The sequence below is a fragment of the Panthera onca genome, chromosome C1, assembly GCF_046562875.1.
Source record: "Panthera onca isolate mPanOnc1 chromosome C1, mPanOnc1 haplotype 2, whole genome shotgun sequence".
Taxonomy (NCBI): domain Eukaryota; kingdom Metazoa; phylum Chordata; class Mammalia; order Carnivora; family Felidae; genus Panthera; species Panthera onca.
Genome location: NC_138346.1, coordinates 92,730,778 through 92,744,205, shown reverse-complemented (window position 1 = coordinate 92,744,205; position 13,428 = coordinate 92,730,778). Strand labels below are relative to the sequence as shown.

At 39.6% G+C, this 13,428-nt stretch overlaps 1 protein-coding gene across 1 annotated transcript in view; it reads left to right on the top strand.

The window, feature by feature from the left end:
• The window catches only part of THSD7B (thrombospondin type 1 domain containing 7B), an 860,293-nt gene extending 852,245 nt beyond the window's left edge, over positions 1-8,048 (top strand). Inside the window, exon 28 of the mRNA XM_060626021.3 lies at positions 6,866-8,048. Within this exon, the coding sequence (XP_060482004.3) occupies positions 6,866-6,947 (82 nt within the window). The 3' untranslated portion in view covers positions 6,948-8,048. The remainder of the gene's footprint in view (positions 1-6,865) is intronic.
• The last annotated feature ends 5,380 nt before the right edge of the window (positions 8,049-13,428 follow it).

Here is a 13,428-nt window from a genome sequence, read left to right as displayed (position 1 = left end):
AGAAAATTTGACAATTTCAGGAACCCCATTTTCTAAGTGACTTGTTCCTGAAAATTTAGTTGATGAGTTGTTGTTGAGACCAGACAGATGTAAATACATTTGAATGTTTTCAAGTGTGTTGACAATATTTTATTAGCTTCCAAAGCAAAATTTCCAAAGGATCTTTTTATTTTCATGAGATCAAATGTTACCTTGTTTTTCTCCAAATTGAGATATTTATATTCATCATCTATTAAACTATTTCCTTGAGAATTTTTACCCAAGTTTTAATCTCGATTCAAATCCAACCGTTGTATATTTAGTCTCAAATTCTGTTTCCAAGGTTACACAGGTTTTTAAATCTTTGCTCTGGATCAGTGAAAGTTAGTGAAGAAAATAAGATGACTTTAATTCTTTCTGCCACCTATAGTGCTACAAATTGAATCTCTAGAAATTGGATTTCTATCCAGCTAATGTGTCCATAGTGCTGTAGTAAAAAGTAACACCTTCGGTTAGTCCTTCAACCTATAATCAAATGATTTGACCAATTTTTATGTCTCAATTGATAAATTTTGTATGTATTCCTAGATGGTGTCTTAATGAACAAGTGTGAAGTTGAAAGCCTTATATGAGGTTCAGAGTGATAGGATGCATTCATCACTAGAAAAGATTAGAAAGGGAGGAAAAGGTCTTATATTGTAACAAAGGACATGAAGGTTTGACAGATGAGAAGCTCCTCTGAAAGTAATGACCCAACACAGTGTAAGAGAATCAGAAAATCTGTTCTGTAAAAGCTGGGATGTGTTCTAGTTGTTAATTGCTACATCCTCAATTCCAAATCCTATTGTTCCCGCCTCCCTGGAATATCTAAGAGATTAAAAATCAACAGTAAGTCATTAAATTTGCCTTTTTGCATTTCTCCATTCCTTCAGGAATAAATATTTATTGAGGCCCTTTCTGAATGACCCTAAGCTCTGGGGATTAATTAGGTACATCACTGAATTCTGGAAACAGTTTTCTAGAGAATTTTTTAAAGATCAGTATAATCCCCCTTACATTTTAGTGACCAAATTACATAAATATTTATGTACAGTATTTTGTACATCTATTTGTTTCATCTTCAATGCTTGGCCTTAATCACCTCCCATTAGGTATAGCACAATAGCTACATACTTGGACTTAATGCAAATACTCCTTTCTGTTATCTACAGCAAAATTAGTCTTTCTAAAATTTAGCCAAATGATCAGCCTCTCTCCTACTTAGACACCAGCAGTGACTTTCCATTGACAACAAAAGGAAAGTCATGTTCTGGCTGCCTAGCTAGCCTTCCATAATTTCAGCCTGAACAATCATTCCAAGTACATCTATTTCCCTATGCCTTGGACAGTCCCGTGTGTGTATTTTTCTCATTGAAGAAATTTTTTAGAAAAATTACCTCCTTAATAAACTCTTTATTTTGATGAAATGGTAAATTATCTACTGTAATATTTAACCAATAGGCTTAGTTCTGCATTCGTACCCATAATCCTATATTATATATTCATTATAATATACTCATTTTCTCTACTTTCCCATTTCATAGCAAAGTTTGTATCCATCTTTCAGATCACTTTGTAATTACTGTTATCTCTCTTCCCACAGTCAGTTTCAGTTTCTCAAGTTTACCATTTTCATTTCTATCCAAGTTGTTTGAGATACCACATTTGTTATCCATGTTGCTGTTTCAGAAGTTTTCTCCTAAGACCCCATGTACCCTTTCAAATGTATTAGGGAAATTTGCCTTTTCATTTTCACTGTGCATGTTCAATTTTGATGTCAGTTTTTTTTATTATTATAAAGGTAAGCTCTTCATTATATGGAAAACTTATATAAGGGTTGAATATAAGCCTATAACTTCTTTCTGAAGGATAATGTTTTTGGGAGAAGTAACCTTTTATTAGGATGCTTACGGTAGTACCTTCTAGTTTTGCAAGGAGTCGGCTGCTTCCAAGGTACCTCCTTAAGTCCCGTTTATCTAGAATGAATTTTCACCATTAGCTATTGACATGCTATTAGTTCTTCCCAGTAAACCTCAAATGCCAACATTTTCCCAAACAGTCTGGAATAACATGTCCATGCTTCCTCTTCTCTGGCATTTACTCTATGCTGTGATTGTAGTTACTTCTATAAATCTCTTACTCCTCTACCATCCAAAGTAGAATAAGTGGATGATTAAATGAGTGGTAAGTAAACACACACACACACAACCAAACCTAGGTGTTTTACATAGATTGTCTTTTCCAGTCCTCACAATAATCTAATGTGTTATTGCTATTATCATACCCATTTTAAAGACAGAGCAAGTTTTTCTGAGGTCATCAACCTGATAAAATCACTTCTAGGTATGCCTAGGCCCAGAGCTTACGTTCTTTCCACTGGTCTTCTCGTCTGCAATTTCTTTCTCTTCAGTAATCCTAAAAACTCAATGTAGTGTCTCCAGCTTTCATATTTTTTAGATGTTCTTTGTTTCCCAAGTAAGCTATAGACTTGGGAACAGACCTTTTGATATCAAAACCCATATCATTTACTGTTACATATGAGCTGCCTAAAGAGTCCAAATAGATACTTTCACGACATTTACTTCTATTAAATAGGTTGCACAGGAGTTAGAGGATGACAGTTTTGGTGATTTTATATTTTCTCCCCAAAATAAAAGGCTTAGGACAAGAGAACTGCTATAATATGCCAGGCCTTAGGTGTATACTTTAGATGAAAGCAATTTATAATAAAACTTAGAAGCGCTTTTGAGAAAATATAGAAAAATAGTCTTCTTAAGGACCGCTTTGTTCAGATACAACCCTTTGTACATCTACCATTAGTGTTCGAAGTTTTTGAAATATTACTGATGCCCTGTTCCCCTGGCAGTAAAGATCCATGAGGCAATTGAGTCCAGATGAGCTCTGGGTGAGCTTGTAGTTAATGTAGATATAGTACCAGAAAATTGCTGCAGATAACTATCGCATATCCATCCTGCCCTGCCCAGTGCCATTCAGTAAATGGGCCCCCATTCTGCCCAAGTTTGAGAGTAGTGTCCCCAATTCCAGAGGCCCTGCCCTTAGGAATGGCTGCCTAAACCAAAGACAGTTCCATCTTTCATCAAGCTATTTAAGCTCTACTGCCCTGGGGCTGGAATTCATTGGTACTGTTGAGTATCAGCAATTTGCCTTTAAGTCTATAATCAGTTTGTTTTCCTGGTTTACTGGTTTTAGCCCTTGCTAAAATTCAAATGATCATGAAAGAGGTCACTTTAAATGTGTGTCATTTGGGGCAGTGGGTTAAGTGTGTCTGACTTTGGCTCAGGTCATGATCTCCCAGTTCATGAGTTCAAGCCCTATGTTCGGCGCTGTGCTGAAGCTCAGAGCCTGCCTCAGATTCTATGTCTCCCTCTCTGCCCCTCCCTTGCTTCCTCTCTCTCTCTCAAAAATAAATATTAAAAAAAAAATTTTTAATAAAAAAAAGGAAAAAAAAAAATGTGTGTCTTTCAAAGATCTCTTACAGCCAGAGTCGCATAATAGTTTTATCTCTGTGCCAAACCTGAAAGTGATGGTGGCTGTCACGAGTGCTCTATTAGGAAGAGTTACGAGGCTCCACCTCAGTCCGACAGGGAAGAACAGTGTGATGGATGAGAGATCCATCCTGGGTATGGGATGAGTGGCGGTGGCCTATTTGCCAAGCAACGGCAGGTCCTGATTTAGTGTGAGTGAGGTGGTCACACCTTTCCTGAGACCAGAGTGGAGGAGAAAATATATTTTTAGAAAAAGAATTAAGGGAAAAAGGAAAGGGAGCAGGGCCTCTAAAGACAAGTCCCCAAGTTGGTGGCTTTGCTGAGGACAACCCTGCTACATATCCCCTCCCCTCAGGGGTTTTTTTAACTCACCAGTAAGGTTTCAAAAGCCACAGCTACCCAGCACAGTATCACCTTACTCGGTTTACCAACATTTAACAACATTTAATAAAATTTCTCAGGTCGCACACATTCATAGTTACGACATTAGTATCAATTGAGAGGTTACACAATCATAATAAAACGTCGCCTTCATCCAAATGATCCCCAGCACACCCCATGGCCCACAAGGATTTAAGGACTATGTATTAGAAAACCCCTCTTTTTTCCCAGTGGTTGATACAATGTTCATAATTCCTTATGTGGAAACTCAGCTCCTATTTTGAGCACAATATGGGCCCAAAAAACAGCTGACCACGCTTCAGTGTCTCCCTGGCAATGTTGACATAAAGATCCAGCCATCTCTATCCCTCTTCCCCACTCCCCAGGACTCAGCTTTTGCTTTTTTGCCCATCACCCTTCACAAATGCAAATTAAGAATGGATAACCAAAAACTATTTGGAAACACCTCCGTATCTTCCCTTCCCCCTCAAAAGGCAAGAGATAGAGGATGAGCAAGACCCCAACTGTCATTTCAGATGAATTATCTTGTATTAGGACAACCTCCACTATAACCAAACCTCCACCACAGTGGATGCACAAGCTGTTACTTCCAAGTTGTCCTCAACTGTCGTTTGTGGGATTTCTTAGCACTTTTAAATGCTACAGATTAGCATGCTCTGGACCTCATTTCAAGCTGGGTCCATTCTCTATGCAAGAGTCTGGGCCAAACAATAGAACCAGAGCCACTGGAATATACTTCTATATTAAAGTTACATTGACTATTATTCTAATAATGACAAAATGAATAAGCTTTTGAGAAGCAGGAAACTGGAGGCTTCCCATGACAGAGGATGCTAGAGCAGGTTCCTTCCTCTCCTCAGTTTCCCTAGTTGGAAGGTGTCTCTGTGTAGCCCATGCCCAGCCTCACCTCATAACCCACTGAGCACCCACTGCACCCCAGCTGCCAGGCAGGAACACAGATGCCATCTGTGGTTTTCCTTCTAATGATTTTTTTTTAAGTTTTTTAACATTTATTTTTTAGGGGCAGAGAGGGAGACACAGAATCCGAAGCAGGCTCCAGGCTCTGAGCTGTCAGCACAGAGCCCGATGCGGGGCTAGAACTTATGAGATGTGAAATCACGACTTGAGCTGAAGCCGGACACTTAAGTCACTGAGCCACCAACGTGCCCCCTTCTAGTGATTTAAACATTTTTTTCATTTCTTGTTTTTGATTCATTATCGAACCAAAAAAATACTTTTAGAACTTGAGCATTTAAACTAGGTGATTCTCCTTAAAACCATTTTAATTCTATCAAGCACACGCACATGTGTGTGTGTGCAGTAAAATTCATGTAATACAGAATTCTCCATTTTAAGTCAGACACAAAAGCCACATATAGAATGGTTCCATCTGGATGAAGTATTCAAAATAGGCAAACCCCTAAGGTGCAGAAGTTTAAGTGGTTGCCAGGGGCTTGAGTGTGGGAGAAATAGGAAGACTACTTCTGTGAGTATAGAGTTTCTCTTTAGGTGATGAAAATGTTCTGGAACTAGATAAGATGATGGTTACACAACATTGTGCCACCGAACTGTACACATTAAAATGTGTTTCTAATTTAAGTTCAAAGTATGAAAATTCCCATGTACACACCAAAATGTTTCTACCAAGTGCCAAGTTAATGACATGGATACAGAGGAAGTGCACTGAAGAGGCTGATGCCTGGGCCTGGGCCTATGTGTTAGAGGTGCTTAGTTTTCAGGCTCGGCCACTTGGTGACTTGAGGGAAGGTAAGTGACCTTTCTAGTCCTTCTCTGTAATGAAAAAAAAAAAATGCTTCCCCTCTCTTAGGATTGTTCTGGGATTTATTGAGATGTAAAATGTTCAGCACAGGGCTTGGCAGTTAGTATATTTCCAATAATAGATGCTATTTGGGGCACCTCAGTCCGTTAAAATCTGACTTCGGCTCAGGTCATGATCTTGCAGCTCATGAGTTCGAGCCCCGCATCAGGCTCTGTGCTGACAGCTCAGAGCCTGGAGCCTGCTTCAGATTCTGTGTCTCCCTCTCTCTCTCTGCCTCTCCCCTGCTTCTGCTCTCTCTCTCAAAAATAAACATTAATAAAAATAATAGATGCTATTAAAATAAACTTGGAGACAAGGAAAGAATTGCCTCCCTGCTGGTAAGGACAACCCCCAAGACCTGGGCACTGAAGGCATGAGAATGCAAAAGTACTGAGAAAGGAAGACAGGCCTTATGGTAGAGGTGGGGCACCATGTGGCCAAATTCAAACTATTAACATTCATCAACGTAAGTTGAGTTTCACCCATACTAAGACTCAGAGTGTAATGCAGGTTGTTTTGCCCCAGATCTGGGCCATCACTGTGTGATTTACCAAGGTTAGTCAACCTCAGCTTCTCTGAGAAGGAAGAGCAGCCCTCCCTGACCTGGCAAAGTTGTCAACCTGCGGTAAAACGGAGACCAGGTGTGAGCGGCTCTGCAGAATCAGAGAAAGTGTCCTGACAGACTCTGGTTACATGGCATCTAAATGTCAGGCTTCAGGCAAGAGCAGAAGTGTGTTTACTTAAAAACGAGACCAGGGTAAGGCACAGAAGCCTAGCTGCTCCAGCTGCTCATGTTAAACATCTCTGATGTGCATGCAGGTCACAGTAGCTTAGGAATTAGTGAACAGCAGATGTTGGCATTACTGAGTATAAACAAGAACAAGAAAAGTAGCCCTCTACCACATTCACTGGTTCCATGAAACCATTTTTAAGATTTAGAAAAAATGACAAGTTCCCCTTAAAATAGGGGTAAAGTATTCAAAAAACAAAGCCACAGGTTCAGAGCGCTCAATCTTTTGTCATTTAGCTGCTTGAATTTCTATACCTCACAATAGTTTTTGGCAGATCAAACAGAACTCTGTGAACCATTTTTATCTGAGGAATTCTTTTCCCTTTGCAGCAAGAAGCCAAAACCACATCAAAGCACACCTCCCCAACAGAAGCCTCTGACCTTAGCCTACGATGGAGACTTAGACATGTAACCTGAAAAAGAAATCCAAATGTAGACATCAACTGCCTTAACCGCTTTCTCTTTTGTAGCTCTCAGACTTCTCAGTTTTTTGAGGAATCTCATGATGTGATACATTGGGCAGAATGCAAATATTGCGAAAGTAATATTGCCTCAACTTCATTTGGACATGAAGTCAAGGATTATTAGGTCTGCCATTTTGCTTTCAAGTTGTTTGTGGGTGTGTGTTTACTTTTTTGATTCTCCCAAGGGTCCTGAAAAACCCTTCTCTTCCTGTTTGGAAATGGGAAGAAGAAAACATGATGGAATTCCCACAGACTCCCATAAACTTTATCTTCAGCAGCATGATGACAATCTGGAGGAAAGTCGAATCAAGGCGTTTACTGTAAATGACGAGCCTGACACTGCTTTGTTACGCACTATATTAGTGCAAGTCTTTATTCTTCCCATACTTCAACACTGAGTTTTCTAGAGTTTACATTGGTTCAAAGACTTTCAAGTTGGATTGCCTATTTTCATGAACACAGAGAGAATGGCTTACCATTTCAGAAATTCTCTGAGTTTTTACCTTTAAATATTGTACTTTGTTTTGTAGCCAGGGGATGATGGCACTTCACGGATTGCATTTGTTGAGGTGGGGGGGTGGGGAGTGGAGTGGGTGTAATTGCTGGTTTAGATGAAAGCTAGGTGGTTTCTGAATGAAATCTGTATTGAGTGTTAGGTGGTTATATTGGAGAATGAGGTAGATTATTTGATTACTGAAACTGTATTTTAACAGAAACTTAGCCATGTAGATATAGTACTATGCCATACACAGTTGTAATTCAGTTTAATGACGACAAACTCTGCTTTTGTAATTTCAATTTTCTTATCTGAATATTTATAAATTCTTCTTTTGAATTTAATTATCTGACCTCATTTAATATACATCGAACACCAATCCTGTTTGTAGCAAGTCTTGCTTTTATAAGGTTTCAATAATATCTAAACACATTAAAAGGCTGAAACCATTTTATGAAGATAATTGTTTGTAATTGTAGATGTTGAGAGTAAGAAGGTGCCATCTTGTGGTATTGACTTGTATTTATAACAAATAAAGTGCTCAAGAGACTGAGATGTTGCCTATTCTAAATTTATTCACTTATGAAATACCTTTGGCTTTGACAAAAACAGTTTTAGTGACAGCTTCCCTGTGTCACTGTTGTAGGGGTTGACAGCTGAAATCGCTGACAGAGGAAAGGATTCTTATTCCACATTCTTAACAATATGAAATAGAGCCAACTACAATTACACAGAGTAGCTCTGAAGGAATATTTAAAGCTCAGTTAATATTAGAACAAACCACTGAAATAAGGCAAATGCTGATGTGTAAAATGACTTAAGAAAATGGGAATGTTAGAAATGTGATGTGGAAAGAGGGTGTTTTCATTTATACTTTTGACTTCTGTTAACCATTTAACACTGACTAACTGGTTTTGTCAATGGCACTATGGTTTTTAAAAAGTAAATGAAAATAGGATGGTTTATATCAATAGTGTGACTAAGGAAACAACCCCTAGAGTTGGCCTCTAATAAGTTCTCTTAAATAAAATCATCAGCAGTCAAGAGACCCTGCTTCAGAAATGAAATCTTGGCTGGGCCCTTTACCTGTGTGTGGTCCAGCATAAAGATGACAAATTATCTCTTGTTTGACCCACAAAATAAAGATAATGAAATCATTTTTATCTCAGGTTAGACATTAAAATAAATGTCAAATGAGATTATGGTTTAAAATGTCCTACAGACACACCAAATACAGACCTTTCTATGGAACAGCTTCCTCTGAAATAAACCCAAAAAATATCTGAGCAACTCCTACACATCAGGCACATGAGAAAATATAAACATCGAAACAGGAGAGGCTGAGACACAATCTCACCATAAACCCCATGTGGTCAGTGACCCACAATTGGAAGGGAACTCACATCCCCAAGTTTCTCCCACAGGAGTAAAGGTTTGAACCTCACTTTAGGCACTCCAGCTTTAAAGAGCTGTACCTGAGAGATGGACACTCTGAAACATCTAGCTTTGAAAGCCAATGGGACTTGCATCCACAAGGCCTACAAGACTAAAAATACTGAGAACTAGCTCTTGAACGATTCACACAGACCCACCATGGCTAACCTCCAAGCCACAGCATATAGGCAGCAGTCTTGCTATGAAAGAAGCTATTTGCTTATATTAAAATCTTTGACTTGAGGGTCAGGTATCTAACATACATAGAGGGGCCTACAAAAATACAAAGACCATGGAAGCTGGTGGACACCATCTTTATGCTCTCCCATTGCCTTAAGGTAACCAGTATCTTCTAGAAAGGAGACTGTATATACATCTGGGGCCCTGGTTGTTGTAGCTTCAACCCAGGGGAGGCCTCCTGACCACCTGATTCTGGTGTCCACGGAGCCTTGTGTTCATAGGTTTGATGAAAAGGCATCAAACAACAAGCAGTACTTAACTTGCTATTACCCCAGGGCTCAGCGGAGAAGGAAGAGACTGAAATGCCCATCTCCTAGTCTTTTCCTATAAGAGATACATTTGCATACTTTAAAAGCTGCTGCCTGAGGTTCCAGCTTCCAATCAATTTGAATCTAAATGCTGTCTGAGATCCTCGCCTTTGGGACACTAACAAGTCTTGGTAGACCCTCATCTAATGAGAACCACTAAGAAATAAGTAGGCTGCTTGGACAATCACAAAGGTTTGACAGACTAGCAGGGTTAATTGAAAACGTTCATCTGTACAAAGCCACTCCTTCAAGACTGTAGAGGTGGCTGTTTTATCGAATGGATAAAAACCAACACAGAGTTGAGGAAAATGAAGAAACAGAGGAATATGTTCCAAATCAAAGAACAAGATAAAACTTCAGAAAAATACCTTAATGAAACATAGATAAGTGATTTACCTGACAAAGTGTTTAAAATAGCAGTCATTGACCCATCTATATGCTGCCTACAAGAGACTCAATTCAGATCCAAGGACACAGACTGAAAATGAGGGGATGGAGAAAGAGATTTCATGCAAGTAGAAACCAAAACCTGGGATAGCTCTTCTTACATCAGACAAAATAGACTTTAAAACAAAGACTATAATCAGACACAAAGAACATCATTACATAATGATAAAAGGGTCAACCCCAAAAGTATATAAAATTGCTAAATATTTATGCACTCAACATAGAACACCTAAAATATAGAAAGCAATTATTAATATACGTAAAGGGAGGAAAAGCAATACAATAATAAGAGACTTTAGTTCCCCACTTTCGTCAATGGATAGATCAAAATCAGTAAGGGAAATATTAGCCTTAAATAACACATTAGACCAGATGGACTTGACATATACAGGACATTTTATCCCAAAGCAGCAGAATATACATTCTTCTCAAAGCACACATGGAACATTCTCACACAAAATAAGTATACTTCAAGATTGAAATCATTTCAAGCATATTTTCTGACCACAATAGTATGAAACTAGAAATCAAATACAACAAGAAAACTGGAAAATCCCCACATACATAAAGATTAAATAAACATGCTCTGTACAAACCATTAGTGATAATGCATATATCATAATAAGGCTTACATCAAGAAACAAAAAGATCTCAGGAAGGAGGCAGTGTAGGAGGATCCTGAGCTAACTTCCTCCCATTTGGACACACCAAATTAATAACTACATGTATTGCACCTCATTCTAAAAAAAATACTTGGAGATGGGCACAACAGATCTTCATCAAGTATCTATGTTAGAGCTAGTGTTATAGCTAACATCATAAAAACAAAGACATATAAAAAGGGCCATATGTGTCCAGGAACCAAGCCCGCAGCACACAGCACACAACTGAGAGGGATATCATAAGCATGAAAGAGCTAGGGGATAAATCCCCACACTGGGCATTCCTAGCCATGGGAACCTGCATAGGGAAGATGAGTACCCCTAACTCTGCCTATAAATATCAATGGGACTTTGGGCCCCTGGGTGGCTCAGTTGGTTAGGCATCTGACTTTGGCTCAAGTCATGATCTCACCGTCCATGAGTTTGAGCGCTGTGTCGGGCTCTGTGCTGACAGCTCAGAGCCTGGAACTGCTTCGGATTTTGTGTCTCCCTCTCTCTGTGCCCCTCCCCCACTCATGCTCTGTCTCTCTCTCTCTCTCTCTCAAAAATAAGTAAACATTAAATTTTTTTTAATTAAAAAAAAATCAGTGGGATTTAACTGTGGGAGAGCCAGAGAAACCAGGTCTCTGCTCTTAAAGAGCCAGTACACTTTATCACTTGGCCTGAGACCCAGCACAGAAATAGTCTGAAAAGCACTTGGCTTATACATGGAGATGTATTGACTAATTATTTTAGGACATTTGCCAGAGGGTCAGGGATCTACAGGAACTTTCTCTGGAAATAGAAGTGCTAGTAGGCATCATTTTTCTCATCCCCCATCATCCTGGATAGCCAGATGCTTGTGGCCTGTTCTGACACCCTCCATTTATCTTGCCAGGACTGCTTGCCCTCCCCATCATTCCCATGTAGAGCCGCCCCACCCAGCCCACCCACCCCAGCAGGTACCCTTCCAAAGTGACTCCTGCCCCACTACACCCAGCAGGCAGACTCAGTTCAGACCAGTGTCTCCTCAAAGTGTCCAACCACACCCAGAAGGCAGTCTCACTTGGGACTGATGCACTAAAGCTGCCCCCACTCCAAAGAGGAGGGGGGCTGATCCCACCCGGCAGGACTCCTGCACTAGCTGCACCCAGGACTCACAGCTAACCAAGTCAGGGACAGGCTCTACCCACCAGCGCACACATGGCAGTAGCAACCAAATATTGCAGACAGTGAGGCTGAGAGCTGGCCCCACCTGACAGCAAGTCTGCGGTGGCTGCCAGGTCTCTCAACTAATAGTGTTGTGTGCAAACCCTACCCACCAGCACACACAGAGTAGCTGCAACTGGGCCTCTCAGCCAGCTCTGCAGGGGGAAGTTCCTATCAACCAGGGTGCACACAGCAGTTGCAGCCTACCATTGCAGCCAGTCTAGCTGAGGGCCAGCCCCCTGCCCACCAGCCCACATAAAACATTTGCAGCAGAGATTCTCAGTCAGCCAGGAAGGGGACAAGACCCACCCATAAACACACCACCAGCACTTGCGGCTCAGCCACAACAGGAGGGCACATGCAGCCCACACAGGGTACATCAGTGGAACAGCTTGTCCTGGGGACCAGGGTCAGGATTGGGCTATAGGGCACCACAAGATCTTTCTATATAATGCCACTACTTGCAAGACCAGGAGACATAGTTGACCTACCTAACACATAGAAGCAAACACAGATTCAGACAAAATGAGAAAACAAAGGAATATGTTCCAAATGAAAGAACCACAAAAACCACAGAAAAGGAGCTAAATAAAACAGAGACATGCAATCTACCTGATATGAGTTTAAATAATGGTCATAAAGGTAACCAACAGAATTAAGGAAGAGTGGAAAAACTCAATGAGAACCTCAAAAAAATATAAAATATAAAAAAAGAACCATACAGTACAGAAGAATACAATAACTGAAATGAAAAATAAACTAGGGGAAACAGTAGTAGATTTGAGTGAGGATGCAAAAGAATATATCAACAATATGGAAAACAGGGTAATGGAAAGCAACAAGCTGAAAAACAAAAAAAGTTTTTAAAAGGATAGGTTATGGTAACTCTGAGACAATAAGCATAGTAACATTCACATTATAGGGGTCCCAGAGGAGAAGAGAGAGAGATAAAGGGACAGAAAAGTTATTTGAAGAAATAATACCTGAAAACTTCTGTAACCTGGGGAAGGAAACAGACATCCAGGTTCAGGAATCACAAGGAGTCCCAAACAAGATAAACCCAAGCAAGTCCACACTAAAACAATAGAATTAAAATGACAAAAATAAAAGATAAAGAAACTTAAAAGCAGCAAGAGAAAAGCAAATAGTTATAGACAATGAAAAGCCCATAGGAGTATCAGCTGATTTTTCAGAAGAAACTTTGCAGACTAGAAAGAAATGTCATGGAATATTTAAAGTACTGAAAGGAAAGGAAAAAAAAAAAGGCTGTAACCAAGAATACTCTATCCAACAAGGTTATTATTCAAAATAGGGGAAAGAGAGAGAGTGAGAGAGTTTCCCAGCAAACAAATGTTAAAGAACTTTATCTCTATTGAAATCAGCACTAACATTTCTTGTGAAAAGACTTTTGTAAGTGGACAAGACAGGACCATAACTGGAAGAAAATTAGAACACAAAAGTAGTAAAATAAATTATATCTACAAATATCAGTCAAGAGATGCATAAAATAAAACGTAAAATATGGTTTTTACAAACCATGGAGAAAAGACTAAAATTTTGTGCTTTGGAATGTATTCGAACATAAATGACTATTACCTAGAAATTGCTATACACATAGGTTGTTAAATATGAACTTCATTGTAACCAAAACCTA